This window comes from Physeter macrocephalus, chromosome 11 (genome assembly GCF_002837175.3).
Source record: "Physeter macrocephalus isolate SW-GA chromosome 11, ASM283717v5, whole genome shotgun sequence".
Lineage (NCBI taxonomy): Eukaryota > Metazoa > Chordata > Mammalia > Artiodactyla > Physeteridae > Physeter > Physeter macrocephalus.
In genome coordinates, this window is record NC_041224.1 from 120,539,597 (window position 1) to 120,566,589 (window position 26,993).

Below are 26,993 nucleotides of genomic sequence, written 5' to 3' on the forward strand. Positions count from 1 at the left end.
AATCAAAAGTGAACAAAAACTTTCGTTATAAAAGCCTCAGTATCACAGGTAAACAGATCATACCCCTGTCTTAGAAGTATTGCATACAAGGTATACGGGACATTTGACAGGTAAGATCTTTTCATTTTCTTTGGGAAGAAGTTTATAGACTGAAAAGAAACTGCCGAAATTTGCATTTACACTGTCTGCCTAATATCCAGATAAATGAGAAAAGTCTAGTTTATATTTGGACAAGATATCAACAATCTTTTGTTTTATGTTTTCTATGGTTTAAAACCCTCATAGAAATCAAGAAGACAGTTTGAAACTCCGTTTGTCAAATGAAAGTACCTAATAAGTAGGAAGGATGATTTTTGTTGCTCTGACTTGGCACATCACTTGACATGGTATAGAAAGCGTGATTGCCATTAAGTGCTGACAAACTCAGCACTACACTGTAAGGGGCCAGCACAACTCTTATCAAAATCCTTTTTTGTTTATCCGTAGTTGCAGCCTCTGAGCCAAAATAGGTAATTTTACTCAGTTTCATAGAACAGTCAAGGAAACAAAACAATAACTTGTGTCTGTTTTGTGTAGTATGCCCAGGCTAATGCAGCCTGATGTAATGTATTATTATTGGTGTGATTTGAGGAGACAAAAAAAACAAAAAAAACCCTTTTGATTGATTTAGAAACGCTTGCCTGTCTCACCCCAGACTTGGGAGATTCAGTTTCCATATGTTCTTTCACATCTCCCTCTCCAGCATGTCCAAACCCAAATTCTCTCTGCATATCTTACAGTATGTTCTGTTTTGATTGTTTATCTGCCTAATCTACCTGTGCATGTGTCCTCTCGTTTAGCCTTCATTTTTGGTGATGTCTGGGTCATGCCAGCATTGGGATTGTCATTCTCATTTTCATTATCTGAACTCTTAGAAAGCATGTTCATAATATTCACTGTGTTAAACATTAAACTAGCACTATCTTGATACAAAGCACAACAATTACTGCACAGAGGAAGTCAGAGATGAACTGTTAACATTGACAATGTACCTTTGTTGAACTTACGTTGCATCACTAGGAGTGATGCAATGATGAATGATCCATGATTGTGAACCACAAATCATGGTTGCTAAATTAGTAGCCAGAGAAAAAAGCAGCAACTGCAGAGGAAAAGGCAGATAATTTTGCTGTGTCCATCAGATACTAAAACCAGTATTGCTTTCAGCCCTATTTTTTGGACTACCATATGAGTTTGTACTCCCCCCTGCCAAACTTCTGCACCCATTGCCAAAGATCAGAACTTTTTACATCCCATGGAGGGGTTTCCCAAAATGGTTGGTCAGCCTGTGGACAACTCTGATGTCAGAGAGTGGACTGTTGAAAGTGAAGCAAGGGAGGTTGTACTTGGTATGATAGAAATAAGGCAGTTCTGATGATTTTTTCCTGGAGGAATGATAAAATGTATGACTTGATAATACCAGAGTTGGAGGAAAGTAATCTCACAGGTTTTAATAGAGTTAACTAGGGCAGGTATAGGAAGGTAGGAAAGACTGGCTTGGAGGCTGTTGGAGTATTTCATGAATGAAGTGCATAAGTTCAAATTACTGGGACTGGAGGTCATTGATAAGGATAGGACAAAGTTCAATGAACCCTGCAAGATCAATACTAACTCCCTATGGAATCAATATTATGATCCAAAAGGAGGACTATTTGCCATTTGTACAAAAGGAAAACAAATACAACTTTTAAAAGTTTGAATGAATGATAGGAAAAGAAGTGGTGGAATAAAAGTTGTTTTTTCCCTGAATACCAGAGCTCCAGTAGGCCCTCTTGTCTTGGAAAGAAGCTATCTCTGTCCAGTTAATGATCATGCCCTAAGAGAAACTTGCCAATCTGCCTAATGAAGAAACTGCTTACTAAATCTTGCTCATCACCACTCTTCCAAATACGCTGCTGTAGTTTTCAAATGTGCTGAGGGAACCCATATGGGCTGATATGAATAGGCTTGAGAGTCCACATATAATTCAGAGAATTTGATTGCTGCATGGAGAAAGACCATATTCTACCACACAGTTGGCACCAATTGAAGCTATTTTAGTACAAGAAGAAAACTTAAAACTTAGAATAAGACTTCTTATGGAGGGTCAGATATTTTGAGGGAGTGATCAAAATAGACCAGCATTAACAAAAAGATATCATAGGAGATTTGAACAACAGAATGATCAGGGACAAAAATCTAGTGATCTGGAAGAACAAAGGGAGAAAACAAAGAATTGGAGTGAAATGCTAGACAAAGAAAACCTAGTGTGTGGAAAACAGGAGTAACTCTAGAAGTGAAAGGAGTAGATGTAAGGGAAACCATATTCAAAGAAATAATAGATGAAAATTCACTTGAACCAAAGAAAAACTCAAGTTATCAAAATGAAAGTACATCGCAAGGACTGGGTAGAATAAATTTGTTATTCATATGTAAATTTATATACATATGTTAAAAGTATAGATATATCTGGCTAAGATATCTGTACTCTTGGTGAAGAGAAAATGTTTCCTTTCCAGCATAGGAATAATGGTTTGCAGAGGAAAGAGCATCATACTTGTATTAAATTTCTCACCTGCAAAACTGATAGTAGTACAGTGCAACTATATTAATAAATCTTACAGGAAATACTGCAATCTAAGAATCCTATATCTATCCAAAATATCATTTATACAAGTGGGCAAAGCAAAGACTTTTGTTTTTTAACAAGTAAGTCTAAGAAAGTTCCTATTTATCCTTACTTGAAGAAGCATCATAGCCTAAAGAAAAGTAAAACAGATCTCAAAAGAAGGAAAGATAATGTATAAGAACCAGTGGTAGCCAATATGCCTTAAAATTTATAGATAAATTTAAGCAGTGATAAGATGATTTTAATTGTGATATGCGTTGAGAAAGGATTCTCAAAATATGTAACATACAACAGGAAAAATCCAAAATATGGCATGGACTACAGTTTTAAACTATTTCAAGTAAACTGTAGGAGTGGTAAGTGAGGATAGAAGAGGTTTTAAAAAACCTTATTTTTACTTTTAAAGTTTTACCTTTATTTATGAGGTGTATCAATTATGAGGTGATGTAAAACTGGAATTAGTATGTGGAATATGAAATTCAGTAAAGCCAAATTGATTATTTCAGTTAAGAGGATAAAATTTTCTATTCATGGGGATATACATGGTGGGTCAACCTAAATTAAATAAACCGTATCTTTGTATGAAATGATTTACATTTTAAAAATTTACTTTTTGAACAATAAGTAGACAAAGATATCTTTTTTATTTTTCAATATTTATATTCACTGAAAATATAATAAGATCGTATATACTACATGCTGGAAATACTAAAAGGAAAAGAAATTTGCCATCTATTGGGTAGATAAATGTACAAAAAATGCAAATGTAATTAGATGAATGCTATAATAGATATATATACACAAGGTGAAGTGAAGCATAGGACAAAGAACAGTTTTTGTGGGGAGATTTGAAAGAATGCAGAGCAAGTTAATGAGTGTGCCAGTGAGCAAGGTGGGAAAGGCATGCTGAACAGTGGAAATGTATGTTATGGATGAGAAAATGCAGATGTGTATCCCAGGTTATTAAATCATACAGTAAAATTCTTAAATTGAAATGCATTGAAATTGGTGTGAAAATAAGATATCTGAAGCACCCCCTGTTGAAATTAGCTGTGAATACTTGAGTACTGTTCTGAGTTATCCCTAGGTATTTTTAAATTTCAAAACAGCAGCATTTAGAAGAATTGTGTACAGGAATCAGATATTCACTACATATTGCCATTCTTTTTTTTTGTGGAAGAGAGCGGATATATATTTCCTGGCTTATTTTTAAACAGCAGTGAGTTTAGGAGTAGGTTTCACTTCTGTCTTCCCTGTGTTTAAGTCACCTAGGATATAATGAGAGGACAGCCCTCTTGCTTCAGTAGTAGCTATGGCTGCCTTGGATGGTAACCACAACCTGTACCTTTCCACAGAGAAGAGAAAGCATGATCAGCTGCTATGTCACATGTGTACTTTTCCAGTATTCCTGCATAGTGCAGAGGGAAAGGAGGACTGCTCCAGTGTCAGGGTAGATGTTTGCTCTTAACAATACTATGTGAGAAATTAGGTCTTGTCTTAGAACTGAGAAATCACAGAATAAATTCTACGGCCTAATAAAGATGTCCAGACATTAAAACCACCAGTTTGCTCCTCTATTTGCACATTTTGCTAGCTTCTGTATATCAGAAGCTTCCTTATGAATTATATAGTTTTAAATATTACAAATTTTCATGGGAAATTGGTTTCATAGAAATGGACCATCTTTCTCTTTTTTTGTAATGTGCTTATCTCTCTTGTTTGTAATTATATAATTATATAAATATTGAAAGTCCTGTAATTACATGGAATGTGGCAAGCTTTTGATTTTTCATATTGGAAAGCCAGAGTGCCCAAGTGGAAACCTAAATAATATTTCTATAGAAAGTTTGCCTTTGTTCATTATTTTTTTTTATTACAGCCTCTTTTGGTGAAATGATTTATTTACATGTTTTTTAAAGTTTCTGTCCCTATTAATTGTCCTGATACCTAACTGAGGGCGTTCAGAACTGATAATCAGTAGCTTTTGTATTTAACTCTGGAAGAACAAGCTGCTTATGATGACCCAACAGAGACATGAGGAAGGTTTGTGAAAGGGGTGTATTCATCCAGCTCTAATCCTTATTTTCAGAAAGACAGTGTCTTTAAGTGTTCTCTAATTAGTGAATAGATATGGTTGTAAATTCTTGTAGATACCTCTTTTGTAGGATAGAGGTGGATGCCTGGCTTGTTTAAAATCTTTGTTTTACATTTCTTTTAAGTGAAATTTTAATATGAACATTTGACAATAGAAAATAGGAAAAGTAATTTTTATACATATAATTATTCCTATTTTATTCGTATGCTCCATTGTGATGTTTCTTTTTTAACATCATCATACTTAGAAACTTGAATATTGTATAAGATGATGTCTACAAAATAAAAATAAGGTTTTATGTTTTGTTTTCCTGCTTGCTTGTTTGCTTTGCTGATCTCCTTGTGTACATAAAATAATGTTTACTTCTACGAAGTAAATTCTTTTTGGGTTTGGTAAAATTGCTTCTACCAGTCACTGAGGAAATGTAAACTAGGGAACAAGACACTGATATTTAGTCCTACCAAGAGGAAATATATTGCTTCAGTGAACTGAATATAAAACATGATCAGTGAAAACACCTGGAAATCAAAAAGAACAGATTTTAGTTATGCTTCTCTTTTTCAAAGAACTTAATGCTTAGCTATTATTGTTAGTACTAGAAAAGTAAGTTGGCAGTGACATTTGAAATATGATAAATAAAAGCCTACCGAATGTCTGCTTCTACTCTTAGCACTTGTCTGATTTCCTTCTCCAGAAATTGCATAATGGAAACTACCATAGGGTTAATGAGAGTCAAATACACAACCTTACTTGTTGTAATAAATGTATTCTCTATTACTGTGTAATGATAAAGCCATAGTTATTGAAACTACCAAAGTTATTGAAACAGTGGGATAGGAGCTTTTTGCCTTTATCACCTGTATTATTAATTGGAGATAATTACTGCAGAGCAGCTGGCTGTTGGTTTTAGGGAGCATCAATTGTTCTTCTCACCCAACTGTTGGCTAATAAGGATAGTCAACACATCTGTTTCAACAGCTGGTAATTAACAAAAGCCTAATTGCTGCAACTCTTTTAACATCCAATCTGTGAAAAAGAAGGGATGTAGAAGAATATTATTTACTTTGTGCTTTGCGCTCTCTGAAACCAGTTTCTCTTTTTTCTCTCTCCCTCCACTTTTTTTTCCTTACTTTGAACACCACTGCCTTTGTATGAAGCATTGAATGGCAAGAGAACACAATATGGTAATCCAGAGCTTAACTTTTTCAGATCTTTGTTGGTGTTTCTTATTGCAACATTTCTTTGCTAACTTGCAAGATAAAATGGATCAAAAGCATTTTGAGTAGTTCCATACAACAGTTAAAATCCGCAGCAGTGTGCCCTAGGCTGTGTTGCTGTTGTCTGCAGCATCCAAAAGGAAACAGGGAATTCTCTTTTTTTATGCTTTTCACATGCTTAAACACAACTCCCAAATAATTCCACGTTCATATACAGAATTTTCGTTTAAATTAATGTTTGTATTGATTAACACAAATGAAGTCAGGTTTAGCAGTTTCTCTTCCTTTGTTTTGTCATCTCTTAAAAACTTCAGTTGCTTTGTTTAATGCCTCTATGTCAACTTAAAGTATTCAAGATAACTTTTAATTTGTATGTGAAATCTTGCTTCCTCTGTTTTTCTTTAAAATGTGTTTTGGTCTTTTTTTAAAACTTTGTCTTTAATTCGGATAACTTCAGTTATTTCTTGTTGATTTTTAAGATGACTAGGAAATTTACTGGCTTAGTGTTAGAAACCAGAGTAAAATGGTTTCACAAATGAGAGACTTATAAATTAACATTTCTTTTCTTTGAAATTTCTTAGTACTCTTATTTAATTATGAACTATTTCAGTAAAAATATCTTTCATATAACCTTGGTTATAAAGCTTTATATTTATGTTTTATATAATTGTAATTTTTGCTAGTTACATATTAATGTTTACCTATTTAAAAATTTCCATGTGGAATGTAACTTATTAAGATGTTGTTTTCCTTTGTATAAGAATATATTTTTTCCAGTTATCATGGCTGATTTTTCAGTAACCTTTTCCATAGTCTTACATTTTCTTTATAGCCTACATATATAAAAACTTTTCAATGAATGAAATTTTTATTTTTATTAATTAGAGATTACATGATCATACTGATTTTCCTTTTAATACATTCATAAAATTTTAGATTAATGTTAAAGTTAATCTGATAGATTGTGATTATGGTACTCATTTAATATGAGTATTAGAAAATTCCTTAGCAAAAATGTTACTCAAGTTCACTTGATTAAACTCGCTTCACTAACTTTTCAGTTGGCAATATTTCTACGCAGGCAGTTCTTTAATTGTTGTTAGGTATGTTGAAAGGTATAGAAGAAATTCTACCCAAGTGCTTGCCATGGACTGAATTGCAGATTGCATAATTTCAAAATTTTTTGCTGGCAGGACAAGTTTAAGTTTAGTTCAGCAGGTGTTCAGGTGGTGAAGTGTATTATAGATGTAGTGAAAAAACATACAAGATCCTGAACAAATAAACAAAATACTGCTGACTAAAATTCTAACTAAATAGAAGAGCACCGGCCTGTAGATAAATGTTTACAACTCCTGTAAAGGAGGGGAATATTGTCATTTTGGGAAATGTTTGCATCTTGAGTTTAAATAAGAATTTAATTTTCTCTGTGTGCTCATGTTCTTAGGTAGTACCAGAGAGAGCAAGCTTGGTGAAAGGAATGTATCATGCCATGAGAAAGGAGAATGGACTGTTGGGGGGAACTCACATTCCAGCTTTAAGTGTTTAAGTGTTTTCTTGCATATAATTTTTTTTTCCAGAGGAAATAACCTCAAGAACAAGTGGTGTGATAGACAGAAAATCAATAATTTAATGGATATTCTCTGAAGACTATGAATACTGCATGATTAACCTGTTTTCTAGACATTAAAAGAAGCAAATCTCATTAAATTATGGATAGATTATTAGTGAAGCCAGTGAGATGGTCAGTGGTTTTGTACATATCGGTATAAATGACTTTCAGAGGTATAGTCAAAAAGTCCTGGGAGCCAGACATCTAATGGGATCTAACTAGCAACAAATTTAAGATCAAGGTAGTATCTTCTGAGATAGAGTTCATTCAGTGGAAAAGATAGCGCCTCCACAGTGTGAATTAATGGACAAAGAAATGGTTCAAAATAAATACGTTAAATTACTTATGGCTTAAAAATTGAATGATATCATACACTAAAAATAAAAATACAAAAATAAGACTTTAAAATAAATGACAGTGAGCAGAAAAAGAGCTACAAATTGGAGTAAACTATGTTACCTTTAGAGTCATCACAATAGGATATAACAGCTTGTGAAAAGTTGGAGAAGAGGTTGGCAAAGTAGTTAATGTACAGACTCAGGATTGTTTATTTAATGGATAGTTAAAAGTTCGGTACTCAAATTCTGGTTCTGACACTAACTTTTATTTATAACCTTAAAACCTGAGAGGTTTAAGTAAATAATTAAGTAAATAATTTCCTAAGAAGTGGTTCTCCCACCACAAGGAATTTTTTTTCCTGAAGGATTCACGGTGTTAAAGGTAGTTAATGGGGAATGTTTCAATTTCTACTTTTCAACAATTTATCAATTAAATAATTACTTATATATACTTTTCCCCTTTAAAATAAGCAAGACTATGATAACTTCTAAGTATTTGTTAAATTAGAATATGTGGCAGTTATTGGAAATCAGACATCTAACAAGCTTATGATACAGTTTATCACTCAGCTGAACCATGCTAGCTGCTGTAGTGATTCTGACCATTAAACTGTTTTAAATAGTTTTCATTCTTATATTATATTGTGTTTATTGTAGAACAAAGAGGCTATTGTTTAAAGACAGGAAGCAAAAGAAATACTAATCATGTCACACTAGTTAATACAGAGCTTAAAAGTTATGATATTGAAAATATTGTTAGGGTGACTGTGTTCAAAATTTTACTTTACGTTTCATATATTTGGATTTTAGACTGGATAGCCACACAGTGGGTTGTTCTCAGAGAAGGGCTTGCAAGTGGCAATCTGAAACCTTCTCTTGTATCTTTTCTATTTAAAAGCAATTCAGGAAAATTATTAAATTATTAAAATAATTAAATCCAGTTAATGTACCAAATGTGAGAATTCCAAACATTAAATTATAAAAACAGTTTGGTCTACTTTTGATTGCATAATATGTGTTAAATTTCAATATAGGCTTTTTCTTCCTGAAGTGTGGCAAAAACATACTGTGGTGACCGTTGTGCTGCTGACCTGCTAGGTCCTGGACAGAATCTAATTCATGCATTGCTAGACCCACCAAAAATAGAGGAAAGCTTCCAAAGATTTTACTTCACCAAAAAATTGGGAGTTGAACCAGAAACATCCCCCTCTCCAATAGTAAGCAAACCAGTGTACCCCAGCTACACCAGGGGCAAACATCTATAGAAGTACTTTGATCTTCACTTGGGATCCCAATCTGAGCCAGAAACAGCAGCATTAATCCAGACTTCTTGAACTTTATCTAGGAATTGTCCTCACTGGCTCCCTGATGAAACAGACACAAGTTCTGAGAGAAAGGCATCGCCAATTTAGTCCAGCACAATTCCCATAAATTATTATCTGGAAAATGTGAGTTCACAACAAAGGTCAATCAAGCACATGAGAAAGAAAACCATTATAAATGGTAGTCAACAGACACAACAAACCCAAAAAGAGAACACACAAACACAATAAAGTCATCTGCAGGATATAGAATAGCTATGTACGAAATGCTTCAATGAATATTTAAATAAATAGATTATGAATCACAACTATGTGACTAAACCACAGTGTTTTCTAGGAAACACCAGGCAAATGTGAAAAAGAATCACATACAATTTTCAAAAAAAGAAAAAAACATGAAAATAACACATTTTCAGACAACTAAAAATTGAGTTAGTCATTTTCAGCTTTGTATTAAAGAAACTTTCTTTAAATAGAAGGAACATGATTCCATAAGGCAGGGGTCCCCAACCCCTGGGCCATGGACTGGTACCAGTCCACAGCCTGTTAGGAACTAGGCTGCACAGCAGGAGGTGAGCAGTGGGTGAGCAAGCGAAGCTTCATCTGCCACTCCCCATCACTCACATTACCGCTTAAACCATTCCCTCCACCCCCCAGCCCTTGGAAAAATTGTCTTCCACGAAACCAGTCCCTGGTGCCAAAAAGGTTGAGGACGGCTGCCATAAGGAACCTTCCAACCAGGAAGGAATGAAACACAAAAAAAGTGACAAGTATAAATGCACATGGACTCAAGAAAATAATATTAATAATGTCCTTTGGGGTTCAAACCTAAATAAGATGAATTATAATCCATTTAAAGAACAGTAACAAATAAATTGGTAGGAAAGTAAATAGAGTTAAAGGATTTTAGGTCCTCCCATTGTGCAGGAGTATTACTATTAGATTTATGATAAGTCAACTTGAGTCTTGTAATTTCTGGGATAACTGTTAAAAGAATGTGAAGAAAGTGTTATGTTCAAATAAAGAAGAGGAAATGTGATAATAAAGAACACGAAATATAACAAGAAAAGGTAATTTTAAAACAAAAAAGTAACAGAACTAGCAGGACAAATAGATAGCATAAAGTAAGAATGTATACTTAAGCCCAAATCTAGAGGTAATTACATTAAATGTAAAACGATCAAATGTCCCAGTTAAAAGACAAAGATTTTTAGACTGGAAAAAAATACAGGCAAACCTCATTTTATTGCACCTTGCTTTATTGCACTTCACAGATACTGAGTTTTTTACAAATTGGAAGTTTGTGGTAGCACTTTGTCAAGCAAGTCTATCAGCACCATTTTTCCAACAGCATTTGTTCACTGTGTGTCACATTTTAATAATTCTCACTATTTCAGACTTTTTCATTATATTTGTTATGGTTATCTGTGATCAGGGATCTATGATGTTACTATTGCAAAAGGATTACGACTCACTGAAGGCTCAGATGATGGTTAGCATTTTTTAGCAATAAAGCATTTTTTAATTAAGGTATGCACATTTTTTTAGACATAATGCTATTACACACTTAATAGACTACAGTATAGTATAAACATAACATTTATATGCACTGGGAAACCAGAAAATTCATGTCACTTTGTTTATTGCAATATTCACTTTATTGTGGTGGTCTGGAACCAAACTCACAATATCTCTGAGGTCTGCCTTTATGCTGTTTACAGTAGTCACGTCTAAACCTAGGCATGTAAAGAAGATTGACGTTAACAGGATATAAAAAAGATATGCCATGCAAGCACAAAAAGAATGCTGTTGAAACTCTATTAATATCAGGGAAAATAGAATTTAAAGCTGCAAGGTTTTAAAATTCATTTATTTTGCTTTATATACAATAGGTGAAATCATGGCTCACTGACAAGATGGTTTCCTGTCACAATGCAGTGTTACCATGCAAGCACGTGGTTGCCATACAACCACTATTAACTCCTTTTTTTCCTTCCTATCATTAGGTGCCCTGGCAAACCTGTTCTAGAACAGTGTGAATTTCAGGTATTTTGTTTCATCGCCCCCAGAAACATGTTCATCTAGACAAATCAAATATTTCTTCATTTCCCTATGTATCTGACATCATTAACCAAAAGCTTATAAAGACCAACAGATGTTCAGCAGGCTCTATGTAAACCTGTAGTCTCTGGCACTCTAGATACATAGTCGGCAGACTATGGCCTCTGGACCCGCTGCCTGTTTTTATAAATAAAGTTTTTTTGGAATACAGCCATGCTTGTTCATTTACATATTGTCTAGGCTGCTTTCACTTTACAACAATAATTGAGTAGTTACAATAGAATCTTTATGGCTCACAAGTCTATAATATTTATTATGATCATAGTCCTTAACAACCATGCTTTAGATGACCACATGGCTTGAACTTACACTTTAAGCCCAATTCCTTCTCACCTTATTGACCTGTTACTTGATAAAATGCTATTCCTTACTGACATAAAGTTATTTCCACAATAATTTCACATCAAAGTTTCAGTCATGTCTATTGTACAGCTTATATATTTGTTCACTTTGATATGGCTATACAGTATGGTAAGTTATCTCATTTTATCATTGTATAATCATCCTGAGACATGATGATTATCACCCCCATTTTATCAAAGAGAAAATTGATGTTCAGTGGCTCTAACCTGTTCAGTTATTCATAGAATAATTCAAAGAACTAATTGCTGGAAGTCAAACCCAAGTTTGTTCTTAATCACTGTGCTGTGCTCTCTTTCTTGCATACTTCTCTCTACCCTCCTTTTCTCTGTTTCATGGTTTCTGCTCACTGCTTATAGACCATTGTCTGCCTGTGAATGTTTTTATTTCTGCTTGCATTTCTTTCCTCTCTCATGTCAGATGATAGATCACTAGACAGTGCATATATGACTGCTTTTAAGTCTAGTACCTGATCATCCTTGGTCTGAGAGACATGACATGAGGACAAAACATAACAGCCTCTGAGGAATAACCTTTGAAGAGCAATACACTGTAGTAATATACTGTGGTAGACAATCCCAGTCTTCCTATGAAGGGGAAATATAATTGAAATCAGTAATTTGTATCTTTCTGATATAGTAGCTTCTAATATTTTCAGATATCCTTTTGCAGTGTTTCTTTACTAGGTTCTTAACATGCTTCTGAGGTTCAAAAGTCAAATACTAGAATGACTATAGTCATTGTTTGAGCAATTGTGTAATTAGACATATTGTTTGAAAACATCTAATAAGGTATGTTACAGATGTGTTTAATAATGTAGCACAGTCTATTTACTTGTGGTTACTTTGTAAAACACTTCTATTAAAACAATTAATACATGTTAATTGCATGTTAATAATAAGCAATATTTTCCAGATAGTTGTATTCTAGTTCCAACTTTCCTTCTAACCAGCTATGAAACTTTGAACAATTTCCAAATGTTTCCCTAAACGTGTTGTATTAGCAACAATTTCCTCACCTAAAAAAAGTAGGGGACTGTATTACCTCTGAGATCCTTTTCAGGTCTAACATTATTTGATTCCATGATTTAATTTGTGCTGTATGTTTCTTTATTTAGCAGATATCACACATAAGATCAGATGCCTATGGACTTATATATACTACCAAATGTAAAATACATAGCTAGTGGGAAGCAGTTGCGTAGCACCAGGATATCAGCTGGGTGCTTTGTGACCACCTAAGAGGGGTGGTATAGGGACGGGTGGGAGGGAGACGCAAGAGGGAGGAGATATGGGGATATATGTATATGTATAGCTGATTCACTTTGTTATAAAGCAGAAACTAACACACCATTGTAAAGCAATTACACTCCAATAAAGATGTTAAAAAAAAAGATCAAATGATAAAAACAGATTTCTGTTAATGGTACTTGCAATTTCCAAAGGAAGGCTTAACTGTATCAGACTATTACTATTAGAAACACATTCAAAAACAAACATAACAAGATTTTAAAGTAAGATAAAAGTGGTTTCTCCACAATATCCATAACAAATAGTGTTCAGTGATGTGAATAGTGTAGTCTTTTCTTTGTCATTCTACATTATTAGGTAAAATTCTAAGGAAACCATGTAGTTCATTTCTAATCCAGTAGTAGTACGATTGGTTGTCCTATTTAGATGGCATTGCTGAAGATATAGTTTAGGAATAATGAGCTACTTAATTATAAGGTTAACCTAACATTAGTTAACCAACATTTTTTTTCAGTCATTTAAGGTAAATAAGTTCTGGAGAAGTGATAATATACAGCAGAGTAACAATACTGAATCATATATTTGAAAGTTACTACAAAAGTAAATCTTAAAACTTTTCATCACAAGAAAAAATATTTGTAATCATGTGAGGTGACGGATGTTAACTAAACTTATTGTGGTATTTATTTTGCAGTATGTATATACACCAAATCATTATGTTGTACACCTAAAATTAATACAATGTTGTATGTCAATTATATCTTAATAAAACTGGAAATAAAAAAAGAGAAAAGGTACAACACACACACATACACTCACACATCCCAGAATGCTGTATATTGAAATATAAGGGAGAAATATGTATTTTGGACTAAATAAGCTTGAATATGTATTTGAGTTCTGTCAGTCACTAGCTTTGTTATATTTACAAGTCGCTTAATGTTCATGAACCTCTGTTTTATCACCTGTAAAATAGGGATACTAGGAGCTATCTCATAGATTGATTGTGAGGATAGACTATAGTAATGGATTTCAAGTACTTGGTACAATGTCCAACCCATAGAAGGCATTCAACAAATGGCATTGCTATTGTATTGATAGTTAACCACAATTGGATTTTGTTTTGTTTTGTTTTTTATAAATTTATTTATTTATTTTTGGCTGCATTGGGTCTTCGTTGCTGCACGTGGGCCTTCTCTAGTTGTGGCAAGCGGGGGCTTCTCATTGCGGTGGCTTCTCTTATTGTGGAGCACAGGCTTTAGGCACACGGGCTTCAGTAGCTGTGGCACACGGCAGGCTCAGTAGTTGTGACTCATGGGCTCTAGAGCGCAGGCTCAGTAGTTGTGGCGCATGGGCTTAGTTGCTCCACGGCATGTGGGATCTTCCCGGACCAGGGCTCGAACCCGTGTCCCCTGCATTGGCAGGCAGATTCTTAACCATTGCACCACCACAGAAGCCCTTGTTTTGTTTTTTATTGAAGTATAGTTGATTTACAATGTTGTGTTAATTTCTGCTGTACAGCAAAATGATTCAGTTATACATATGTATATATACATTCTTTTTTATATTCTTTTCCATTATGATTTATCACAGGACTTTGAAAATAGTTCCCTATGCTATACAGTAAGACCTTGTTATTTATCCATTGTATATATAGTAGTTTGCATCTGCTCACCCCAAACTCCCACTCCATCCCTCTGCCACCCATCTCCCCCTTGGCAACCACAAGTCTGTTCTCTATGTCTGTGAGTCTGTTTCTGTCACACAGATAAGTTCATTTGTGTCATATTTTAGATTCCACATGTAAATGATATCATATGGTATTTGTCTTTCTCTTTCTGAGTTACTTCACTTAGTATGATAAGCTCTAGCTCCATCCATGATGCTAAAATGGCATTATTTCATTCTTTTTTATGACTGAGTAGTATTCCATTGTATATATGTATCTTCTTTACCCATTCATCGTCAGTGGACATTTAGGTAGTTTCCATGTCTTGGCTATTGTGAATAGTGCTACTATGAACATAGGGGTGCATGTATCTTTTTGAATTATAGTTTTGTCTCGGTATATGCCCAGGAGTGTAATTACGGGATCATATGGCAACTCTATTTTTAGTTTTTAGAGGAACTTCGTATTGTTGTCCATAGTGGCTGCACCAAAATACATTCCCACCAACAGTCTAAGAGGATTCCCTTTTTTCCACACCCCCTCCAGCATTTGTTATTTGTAGACTTTTTAACGATGGCCATTCTGACTGTTGTGAGGTGGTATCTCATTGCAGTTTTGATTTGCATTTCTCTAATAATCAGCAATGTTGAGCATCTTTTCATGTGCCTGTTGGCCATCTGTATGTCTTCTTTGGAGAAATGCGTATTTAGTTTTTCTGCCCATTTTTCGACTGGATTGTTTGTTCTTTTTTGTTCCTGAGTTGTATGAACTGTTTGTATATTTTGGAAATTAATCCCTTGTCGGTTGCATCATTTGCAAATATTTTCTCCCATTCCGTAGGTTGTCTTTTCATTTTGTTTATGGTTTCCCTGCTGAAGCACAGATGTTTTTAAGTTTTATCAATTCAGGCAGCACATTTGGCAGTTTCTTTATAATGTATGTAACTTAATAGAGTATATAACTTTTAAAGTATATAAACACACACAATTATCATGGGACCCAGCAATTCCAGTCCTTGGTGTTTATGTAAGTAAGAGAAATGAAAGCATATTTCCACAAAATGATCAATATGCAGATGTTTATGGCAGCTTTATTAAAACTGCCAAAAGGTGGAAACAATCCAAATATTCATCACCTGGTGAATGAATATACACATTGTTGTACATCCATGCAATGGAATATTGCTCAGTGATATAAAGGAATGAACTACAGATACATGTAATAATATGAATGAATGTTAAAAGCATTAAGTAAAAGAAGCCAAATTCAGAAGGCTGCCTACTGTATGTATTTATATGGCGTTCTAGAAAATGGAAATCTGTAGGGGTGAAAATCACATCAGTGGTTGCCAGGGGCTGCGTGTAAAGGAAGGACATTGACTGCAGTGTTGCATGAAGGAACATTTTGGGGTAGTGAAAATATTCTGTATCTTGACTGTGATTGTTATTATATGACTCTATACATTTTTCAAAATTTACACAACCGTACATCAAAAATGGGTGAATTTTTACTTTGTCTAAATTATAACTCAGTAAGCCTGCCTAAAAAAATTCATCCATGTGTATACTTACATATGTGATTCATGTTTTGCTTCAATAAAATTTTTGCCTAAAAATTCAAGTTTAAAAAGTGCTATACTTGTGTAAAATGTTTAGCATACAGTTGTCCATACGGTCATCCCTTGTTTTCTGGAGGGCATTGGTTCTAGGACCCCCACAGATACCAAAATCTGCGGATGTTTAGGTCCCTTAGTTGGCCATCAAGTAACTGTGGATGTGGAACCCACAGATACAGAGGGCTAACAGTATATAGAAATTCTGACTCACTGTAGGCTTTGCTCAAAAATATATTTTTAAGTATGTTTATCCAAAATGTCAAGGTAGAATATAAATATAAAGATTCCAAATAGTAAGTAAAAAGGGGAATATAGATATTTTAATCCAGTATAAGAAGAGGAAAAAAGAAACAAAGGAAAAGGATACCAAATATGAAAAACATGTAAAAATAAGTCCAAATATATCTGTAATCCCAATGTACTGCACATGTTCACAACGTGTGAAGGTAACTATAATCAGAATAGATACACGTATTAATACAAATAAGTCAAAAGCATAATGCTGTCCAAAAAAGCAATTGTCTGCGAATGTGTAGAGTATCATTTATATAAAGTTTAGAAACATGTAAACAATCAGATATATTATCTGTAAGTACATAAGTACATAGTAAACGTATAAAATATTCTTGAAAATGATGAACCCAAAATCATGGAAATATTTCACTTTGGGGGTTGGAGGGAAGGAAGGGAATGTAGCTAGTGAGTGCAACACATGGGTTGGGGTGGAGGATTTCTTTTTTAATAGGAAGCAAAATAACAAAAATTCTTTTAAATTTAAAACAAGGTCTTTAACAGTGTGTAAAGAGTACCATCAATATTGTAAATAGATGTATTTAGTTGCAAATATACATATATGCTTGTATGTGTATAGGCTATTTCTGGAAGGATATACAACAAACAGGTAACTGGAAATTTCAGAAGGAGATTAGTAGTACTGAAGATTGGGGGTGGGAGATTTACAAGTAATTACCAGAAATATGGGAAATATGATGACAGAGAAACAGGAAAAGTATGTTGTTTGCTAATTTTTTGTTTTTGAGATGAAATGTATTTTTGACTTGTAATGTGATGGAATTATATGATATTAATAATGAAATTAGGAAATGCAGTAGACGTAAGTGGCACATTTAAGTTAGTTAAATTTTCTTACGTTGCATATACCATAAATCCAACTCAAACTAGCCTAAGCCAAAAAAAAAAAAAAAAAAGATTTATGTACCCAGGAAGTCCAAGAAATGGATCTAGATCTGTCTGGTATACCGGGATCCAGGATACAAATGACCTCATCAAGATTCAGTTTTCTTCTGGGCCTAGCGGGATGGACTACTCTGTTTGAACGATCTAGATCAGATATACCTGAGGTAGTGGGGAAGGAAGTTCATCCTAGCCACCAAGACTGAACAGGATCACTGTGGCAAAGTTGACCAGGTAAGCGTGTATCTGATAAAGTAGCGGAAGGAGCTTGTAACGCCAGAAAGTTTATAATAACTTTGAACATAGTCACCAGGGCCTAGATACAAGATTAGGCATTTGGAATTAATAAATTAAGTGGATTGCTGTGAAGCAACGCCAAATCTTCGTAGCCAACTAAATATAGGAAGAGAAGTGAAATATTCATTATTACCAAAGCACGGGAATTTACAGTTCTCACGATCTCATTTTCATTGCAGGAATTTCGTAGGCAGAATCTTCGTTATGACTTTTTCCTGCTAGAACATTGTTGGTTTTGTTTCTTGGTTTGGGCTTTTGCGGGGGGGTTAGGTTTGCTTTTTGCAGAAGTACCATATACAAAATCTTCAAAATAATCATCTAAGGTATTTAACCTTGTCACATATTTATTTAGCAAATTCACAATTACCTGTCAAATATATGATATTTATTAAATTACATGCAACAAGATGTCTGATGTTTTGTAAGTTGAATGTGATATATCCTTTTTTGGACAATTCTTTTTGATTTGTTATTAGTCACATTGGGTACCTGGTCTTCCAAGTTACCATTTCAATCACATAGTATACTGAAAACTGGCAAAGCTGTTAATTATTGGCGTCAAGAACCAGCTTTACATGCTTTTTAAATAATTTTTGAGAATGTTTCATCTGTAATTCTAGAATGTGACATGTTGAAGCAAGCACTCAAACATCTTAAATTTAATTAAAAAGTAACTCTTTGTTAGAATTTGTTAGCCCAGATAGAGAACTAATTAATTAATTTAGCGCCTAATTTTATATACAAAGATCTAAACTGCTGCATGCTTTTATAATTCTGCATTATTAAAATAGAAAAGTGGCATTGTCTAATGTTCATTTATATTACACTCATTAATTTTCCTACGATCAGATTTCACAATTTGTCTTGTGACTTCATTCTTATGCAAGAAAATAATTTCAGTGAAGTCATATTTCAGCAAAATTAGTGAATTTCTGCCTCCAACTTTTGATTACTTTTTAATTATTACAATTAGTGTAGTTTGTGAGCTATGTGATACCAGTTTGCTTTGTGTTATCTATCAAACACCATTTAAAGTGAAAGATAGCCTGTTCATGGAAATTAAATTTTGAATAAACAAAACTGAAATCTGACTTACCAGTACCATACTTTAAAAGTTGGGTTGATAACTCTTTTTGACTATGCCTGAAATTCAGTGGGAATGATGGTTGGAAGGCAGCAATTCTTTTAAAATTACTAGTTTTAACCCTATTAAAAAACTGATTAAGACTCTTTAAAATTTGGGTATTATAGGCAGAGACGAACAATAACATCCCTTGAATAAAATATTTCTAACATTCAAGATTTCTGCCATTCTCCCTTTAGAGATTTTTTTTTTTCTGCAGAAAAGGAATTAAAGAGGTTAAATTATATCTGTAAGAATCAGGTTGTAGTCTTGTGTATTTTTTTTCATGTTAAATATCAAAGATGGCTTAACATATTTAGAATTTTCTGAGTTTCTATTAATAAAGTTAAAAGAAAATCTAGCAATCAGGCAGTGGAGCCACATAAAATTTATATGTGAAACACCCACTGCGCTTATCTCTAGATAATGCTCTGAACCCACGTTCCACTTTCTGCATTCTGTGTATAAAGTTAAACATTGCAGAAAGGCATATATCTGATGATACAGATGAATAAGGTTGAAGTTTAGTAATGAGCAAAGTTGGTAAATTTAATATGTTCATATCTTTAGTATTTCTGTTATTAATATAATTGGATTATTTTGTGGGAAATTATGAACCATTACTAAAAATATGATAGGTTTTAAACTCCCAGAAATTAAAGACTTCTATTCATACTATAGTACTGTATTTTAATGTACCAAACTAATATTAAGTTTCTTAAAATGTTAATTGCAGGCAAAGTTGTTAGCTATGCAACAAGCCAGAGAAACTGCAGTTCAACAATACAAAAAACTGGAAGAAGAAATCCAGACACTTCGAGTTTACTACAGGTAAAATTCTTTTTATCCTAGGCATAAATAAATGTTAGTTTGGGGAATGTTTCTACCTAATTTTATAGTGGTGAATGAGGGAATACCTCAATGAAATTAAACATTATTCACTTAAGACATTTTTGTAGTTTCAAAATGATTCAGGCATAAAATATTAATTATTGTACCTTTTTTCCTTCCTGCATTTGGTAAAGTATAAGTTTAGACTCCCATTATAAAATGGAAATTATAAAATTTACGTAACTCTTAACTAGTTGTCTAAACGGAAGCTGCTTAGCTCTTGAACAATTTGCTCACCTAAATGGCACCTCTAAAACGATGGCATACATTTTTTAAATAGTACATGAAAAGCAGTTAATAGGGCTTCCCTGGTGGCGCAGTGGTTGAGAATCCGCCTACCGATGCAGGGGACACGGGTTTGTGCCCCGGTCTGGGAAGATCCCACATGCCGCGGAGCGGCTGGACCCGTGAGCCATGGCATCTGAGCCTGCGCGTCCGGAGCCTGTGCTCCGCAACGGGAGAGGCCACAACAGTGAGAGGCCCGCATACCACAAAAAAAAAAAAAAAAAAAAAAAAAAGCAGTTAATAATAGCCTTTCACCTATCATAGTATGAGAAGTTTCTAAAGGAAGGCCACTAAAGGATTTTTAAGACTTATTTAATTTATGCTCCAAGAGTTGTTGTGAAATTAATTCAGTAGGTCACACTGGCATTTTTTAATGAAAAGAAATAGAATAGAAAATGTCAGAGTGCAGAAAGGGTAAATATTGTTTTGTGATATTTTTGTTTCAGTTTTGTGTTGTGTGAGAGAGAAATAAGATTGTGTCTTGGGCTATATTTAAAATATATATTCTCACAGTGGATCATAGTTTAAAAAAAAAAAAAAAAAGATTTGAGGGCTTCCCTGGTGGCACAGTGGTTGAGAGTCCTCCTGCCGATGCAAGGGACACGGGTTCGTGCCCTGGTCCGGGAAGATCCCACATGCCGTGGAGCGGCTGAGCCTGCGCGTCCGGAGCCTGTGCTCCGCAACGGGAGAGGCCACAACAGTGAGAGGCCCGTGTACCGCAAAAAAAAAACGTTTGAAAAGTGATGTACAATGCCCTGCATATTTTTAATACTCACGAAGATTTTAAAAACCTCGTCCGAAATGTAAGAATTCACTAACTGGGGCTGTAGGTTATTGAAAGATTTTTTTAAAATTTGGTCCCCCTCTTAAAATATAAGTGCATAAGATGTAATTAAATCAAAATCAGTTTTACTGAAATAAAATACATGTGCCATTATTAATACATTATTAATATATTAATAATTAACTAGATCTAACAGCAAGTCTATTAAAAACTGTAATTTCAAAGTAGTGATGACTGTAAATGGTATTTTGAGGATAACTGCAAACACTGAAATGTGACATGAAAATACCAGTGGTTTCTATGGCACAAACTCTCAAGAGCCACTAATAATACTACTATAGTTTGTTGCCTGTGTTCATAATTGTAGGAAATACTGTATTTACATGAGAGTGAAAAATAAAGATGAAAGTTTTTTCCCACCCTCATGTGAAGAACCCATGTTTTGGAGCAATGTTATTGACATATACAGTAATTGGTTATTGTTACGGGTTGAATTGTGTCCCTCAAAAAAATATATTGAAGTCTTAACCCCTAGTACCTCAGAATGTGATCTTATTTGGAAATAGGGTCTTTACAGAGCTAATCAAGTTAAAATGAGGTCATTAGCATGGGCTTTAACCCAGTATGACTGAAGTTTTTATAGAAAGTAGAAATTTGGACACAGAGCCACAAGCATAGAGGGAAGACTATATGAAGACCCAGGGCAAAGACAGCCTTGTGCCTGGAGTGATGCATCTACAGGCACATGAATACCAAGGATTGGCAGCAAACACCAAAAGCTGGAAGAGGCATGGAAGGATTCTCCCTTACAGCTGTCAAAGAGGACACAATCCAGCAGAAACCTTCATTTTGGACTTGTAGCCTCCAGAACTGTGAGACAATAAATTTCTGTTGTTTTAAGCCCCCTAGTTTGGGTACTTTGTCACAGCAGTCCTAGGAAACTAATACGGTTATCAAATACCAAGTATGTTTGTTTGATGACTGCCTGTGGGGAATCATTTGCTTGCAGTTAGAATCAGTAGGCACGTAGTTAAGCAGACCCTGATAGCAGTTGAAGACATCCCATCCTTTTTTTTTTTTTTTAAGAGAGTAAATGTAACAGCCTTTCCTCTGTATTTTACACCAGTGAATTCTCAACTGTAACTGTGCATTAGAATCACTTGAGGAGCCTCTAAAAATCCTGATCCCCATCCCATCCCAGGCCAATTACTTCAGAATCTCTTGGGGTAAGACTCAGCTATCAGTGTGTTTCAAGCTCCTTAGAAATTCCCATGTGCAGCCAAGTTTGAAGGCTGCCATTTTACATTCACACTTCAGTTAGCTGCATTAAATTAGGGTTGCTTCTTGGTAGAATAATAGAAGCATTTATTAAACCCTTTATTAAGACTTTTGAATAATGTGTGATTTGTGCCCAGACCTTGGATATTGCAGTATGGTATATAGTAGTTTCACCCCATTGATAGGGAGAGGGGTTTTTTTTGTTTTATTTTTTTGCGGTACGCGGGCCTCTCACCGTGTGGCCTCTCCCGTTGCAGAGCACAGGCTCTGGACGCGCAGGCTCAGCAGCCATGGCTCACGGGCCCAGCCGCTCCGCGGCATGTGGGGTCTTCCCGGACCGGGGCACGAACCCATGTCCCCTGCATCGGCAGGCGGACTCTCAACCACTGCGCCACCAGGGAAGCCCGGAGAGTTTTTATGGAAACCTCTCATGCTGTCCTTGTGAGATAGGACAGCAGGTGCTCTGTTGTTAAAATGAGTGTCTGAGAATGCTGAGAGCAATGCGATAACCTTGCAAAACTTGACATTACTTTTACTGAAAAACAAACCTTGATACCAGTTCCTGATGCTCCTTCTCTTTGCTGAATTGCAGAAGATTATTGAAAGATTTTTGAAAATTATGAAGCTTAAATAGTTATCTTTCAAAGACTTTTTTTAATCTACATGAATCTAACAGAGCTAAATAACCTCTTCTAAATAAAGAGTTAACTATTATTGGCTCAAAGATAAACTTCACAAGGACCCCTCTCACTGCTACTTTTTTTTTTTAAATCTGCTAATGATGTCATTAAGCTACAGGGATTTGCAGTTGGCAGCCCTGCCTTGCGTGACCTTATATAAATGAACCTCTCCAAGACCATTTCTTTTTTGTAAAATGAAAATTATAGTACCTGTCTTACAGAGTTATTTTAAGTATGTACAGCTCTTAGCACAGTATTTGGCTTGTTGTTAGTGCTCAACTAATGTTAAGATAAACGTATTTTCACAACAAGAAGTCAGTGAGGTAAGAGTAGAATCAAAAACTATGATATCACTGAAGCCAAGGATGGAGATTTTTTTTTAAAAAGTCAGATGTTTCTGAATGGTTAAGTAAGATAGGGGCAGAAAGTATCCTTTTTGTTTGAAATTAGGTGGTCATTAGTGACCTCTACAAGAGTAGTTTTAGTAGAGTATTAGGTATAGAAGCCAGTTTTTTGTAAGTTCAAGAGTGATTTGAGGGAAAGAAGCATAGAAATTTGGACTATAAAGTGATCCTTGAATAAACTTGAATAAGAAAGATGTTAATGATAGTTGAGAAGAAAGGAATGTGGGTTAAGGATTTTGTTTTTTGATTTTGAAAAATGGCAGACACTTGAGCATGTTCATGGATCATAGGAAGGAGCCAACAGAGAGAACAGAATTCCCCCAAATTTAGAAAGAGATGGAATTGAGAATCTGCAGAAGGGTTTGCCTTGAACGGGAAGATGGTCACCTTGTGCTTATAGACAGGAGCGAAGGAGATAAGAATAGCTGTGAATGTTAATAAATTTAAGCTCACAATTAACAGTTCCTTTTTTTTTTAAGGTATAGAGAACATTCTGTGAGGATATACAGAGATTTATTTTAAATGGAACAGGAGTAAGATCCCTGGGATGTAGAATCCTAGGAAGGGAGAGGCAATTACCCAAAAAAAACAACAAAGCTTAAATTTCCTGGAATCTCAAATTCTGCTGTAAGTGAAAATAAACAATATTGCTTACACACCTGAATAGATGGTGGTTACAAATCCATACGTGAAACACAACAAATTCATAGAGATATTACCATTGTTTCTTCAAAGTTTCCTCTGTTATAGAGGACAAGGGAAAAGTTCCATATTTATTGTGAAGAAAACCAAGACTAATTCTGTAATTTTCATGTGTGTTTGCATGTTTGTATGTATGTCATCATAGATAATGGATTTTTAAAATAAAGTTTAAGAAAAAATACACTTTCAGTTATGCAAATCAGTTTTACATGCAAATATACATACATACATACATGTATTTTGTCATGTCAAAGAAAGTTGTTCATCAATGATTAAGAAAAAATACACTGAGAAAAATCTAGGAATAGGACAGTAAGCTAGAGCCAGAAGTAAGTCAGCTTGCATGTATACCATGAAACAGGGAAAGTATAAGCCTCAAGAATAAGTCTGGCTCTCAGACTTTCCAGCAGCCAAAGCAGAAGAGGATGTGTGATCAGTTATTAATTAGTGTTAGGAGCAGATTAAAATATGCTGATGACTTTCATTCTACCTTGCCTTTACTTCTACCAATTAGTGATACTCCGTATTCTTTTTAAATTTTTTTCCAAAAATCATTTTCTTTTGCTGGGTTATGCTAAGAGCTACTGTTATTATAAGCATTCCATTTCCCTGAATGGAAATAAGAAATATGGAAGTATATATTGATATTACGAGGTTTCTCTATTCTGTCTGTTTCCTTTGAGTTTTAGAAGACTTTGAATACTAAGAAAAGGAAATGTTGGCCTTTTGTGTCCTTTGGCGCACTTAGAGACAGAGGCAAGTGAGGTGAATGGGTAGGGATACTAAACTTACCATTATAACTGATGGCTCTTTCACATTAAAGCAGAAAGGGTAGCAGGAGAGGAATAGCAATGTGAAGCTTTAAAATAAATTTTACATATTACTAAAGTGCTATTAGTAAAGTCTTAGTACCTCCTTTGTGCCGAATGCTGAATTCATTTGCAACAGCTTCATTAGTCTAAACAGTTTCATCAGGGAAGAATCTTAAACTTTTAAGAGTTAGATTTGTATTTAGTAATGATCTTTTCCTGTTCTTTAAACCTGTAGTGCTGCATTCCTAAGCTCAGGAGGCATAATAATAACAAACTCTTTTCTAATCGAGAGAAAGCCTAAGTTTCAATGTTTGCTGATTTTATAGTGCTTCCTTATATTTCCTTTTGCTTAAAGAAAGTATAAATTCAACTGTGTAGATAAGAATTAGATCCTGTTGTTTGGTGCCAGTAGACTAGGATTTAATATACTTGTGATAGTAGCAGATTATGTTTTAAATTTTTTTTATATTTTGTGTAATTCCAAGTGAGAAGTTGTGATGCCTTTCAGATAATGGTAAATTTCGCATTCTAGACCAAAAATATTGAAGTGTGCTTCATATTTTAAGGTGATATGTTTCCTATAATTGTAATAGTATTTTCAAAAATAATTAAATAGAATAATTAAGTGTTTGGCATAGTGAATACAGGACTAAAAATAAATCCTACTTACTGGGTTCATGATATACTACATTTCAAAGTCACAGAAGCCATAAAGATAGAAGCCATGTAAAATATACTCAAAAAGAGGGTGAAGTGCTTATTTTCTACATTCTTTTTATAAATTTTATTTAGTGTGGGTCTTTTTTACTTCTTATGTCCATTTTTTTGTCTGTATATATGTTATCCTTAGCAATCAGAACTATTACTGACTGTCACTAGGAACTGGTTGGGTTTTTTGAGTGTGTGTGATGGTGATAGTTTTTCATTCAACTGTGTGTTCTTTTAGTCAGAACTACACATCAATTAGACAATCAGCAGTGATGATAGCATGCAAACTCTAGCCATGAAGCAACATTCTTATCAATGCAAATCCCTCATCAAGAGGGGTTGAACATTCGATCCTGACCTCTTAGTTCTATGTTCTAATCAGTTGTGCTAACTGGACTGCCCAAAGACATAAACATTTTGTCATATATATATTTTCTATAGGGACTAACTATCATGGAGCTGTGTCAAGGTACCATACTGCCAAAGCAGTAATAAAAAGAACAAAAGAGTACCTGAATTCTTCCATCTTTCCCATTGATCAGATTTTTTTTTAATGTAGGCAAGCTGCAAGCTTTCTAGGTTTCAATTTCTTTAACTTGGACTTGAGGCTTTCTCTGGTTCTAACATTCTGTGAAATTTATAACCCTTTTATATGAGGCAGATTAAGTTTTTTGTTTAGTGATGTTTAGAATCAAGAACTATCTTCTTATACCAATGAGTTGCACCTGTATGTCAGTTACTTCACCTATGAACAAATAATATCTGAGCTGCTTATTATGAAAATCAGGGAGATGATTTAGTTGAATGTATTTTGAAAACTGTAAAGTACTGTGCAAAGGAAATATATTAATAGTATCATTGATCAAAATACTCTAAAAGTTTTTGCTTTATTGACATATAAGACAACAATTAAATTACTACAGAGGCTATTTCTAACAAAATATTTTATGTCTTCTATGACTTTGTATCCAGACGGACATTTTTTTTGCATTACTGAGTTTCACTATTTTCTGTGCCTTATTTTAACAGTAAGTTATAAGAATAAGACTAAAATTCAACATGTATAGCTCTCAAGTGCTCTTTTTTATTCTATAAAATGGCCCAGCTTTCTCTTTTAAAAACATTTAGCAAAATATTTTGCCATTTAATCATTGTGGTTAGCAAAAGGTCCAAAGTTAGAATGGGCTTGCCAGTTATAGATCCTGGAGTTTGCCATCTATTAACATTATTTTTATCAGCTTGAGAAAAATTTAGTTTTATATTTTGTTAAACAAAAAAGTAAAGTGTTTCCCTTGTTCTTGGCACTATTATTATAGTTCCACAGATGCCTGTTGCCTTCTACATAGGTAATCTTTGATTTGTCCCTTTTTACAAATTTAATTAGTAACCAAATTTTGCTAGATTTTTCCTTGCAGGGGCTTCCCTGGTGGCGCAGTGGTGGCGCGTCCGCCTGTCAATGCAGGGGAACCGGGTTCGCGCCCCGGTTCGGGAGGATCCCACGTGCCGCGGGGCGGCTGGGCCCGTGAGCCATGGCCGCTGGGCCTGCGCGTCCGGAGCCTGTGCTCCGCAACGGGAGAGGCCGCAACAGAGGG

General features: G+C 34.6%; 1 protein-coding gene across 10 annotated transcripts in view; it reads left to right on the plus strand.

Moving 5' to 3' along the window:
* The window catches only part of MIPOL1 (mirror-image polydactyly 1), a 320,015-nt gene that overhangs the window by 189,528 nt on the left and 103,494 nt on the right, over nucleotides 1-26,993 (plus strand). For all 10 annotated transcript variants that reach the window (XM_055088396.1, XM_024116474.3, XM_055088395.1 and 7 more), the window contains one exon: nucleotides 19,594-19,688. In XM_055088396.1, coding sequence (XP_054944371.1) covers nucleotides 19,594-19,688 — 95 coding nt within the window. The remainder of the gene's footprint in view (nucleotides 1-19,593; nucleotides 19,689-26,993) is intronic.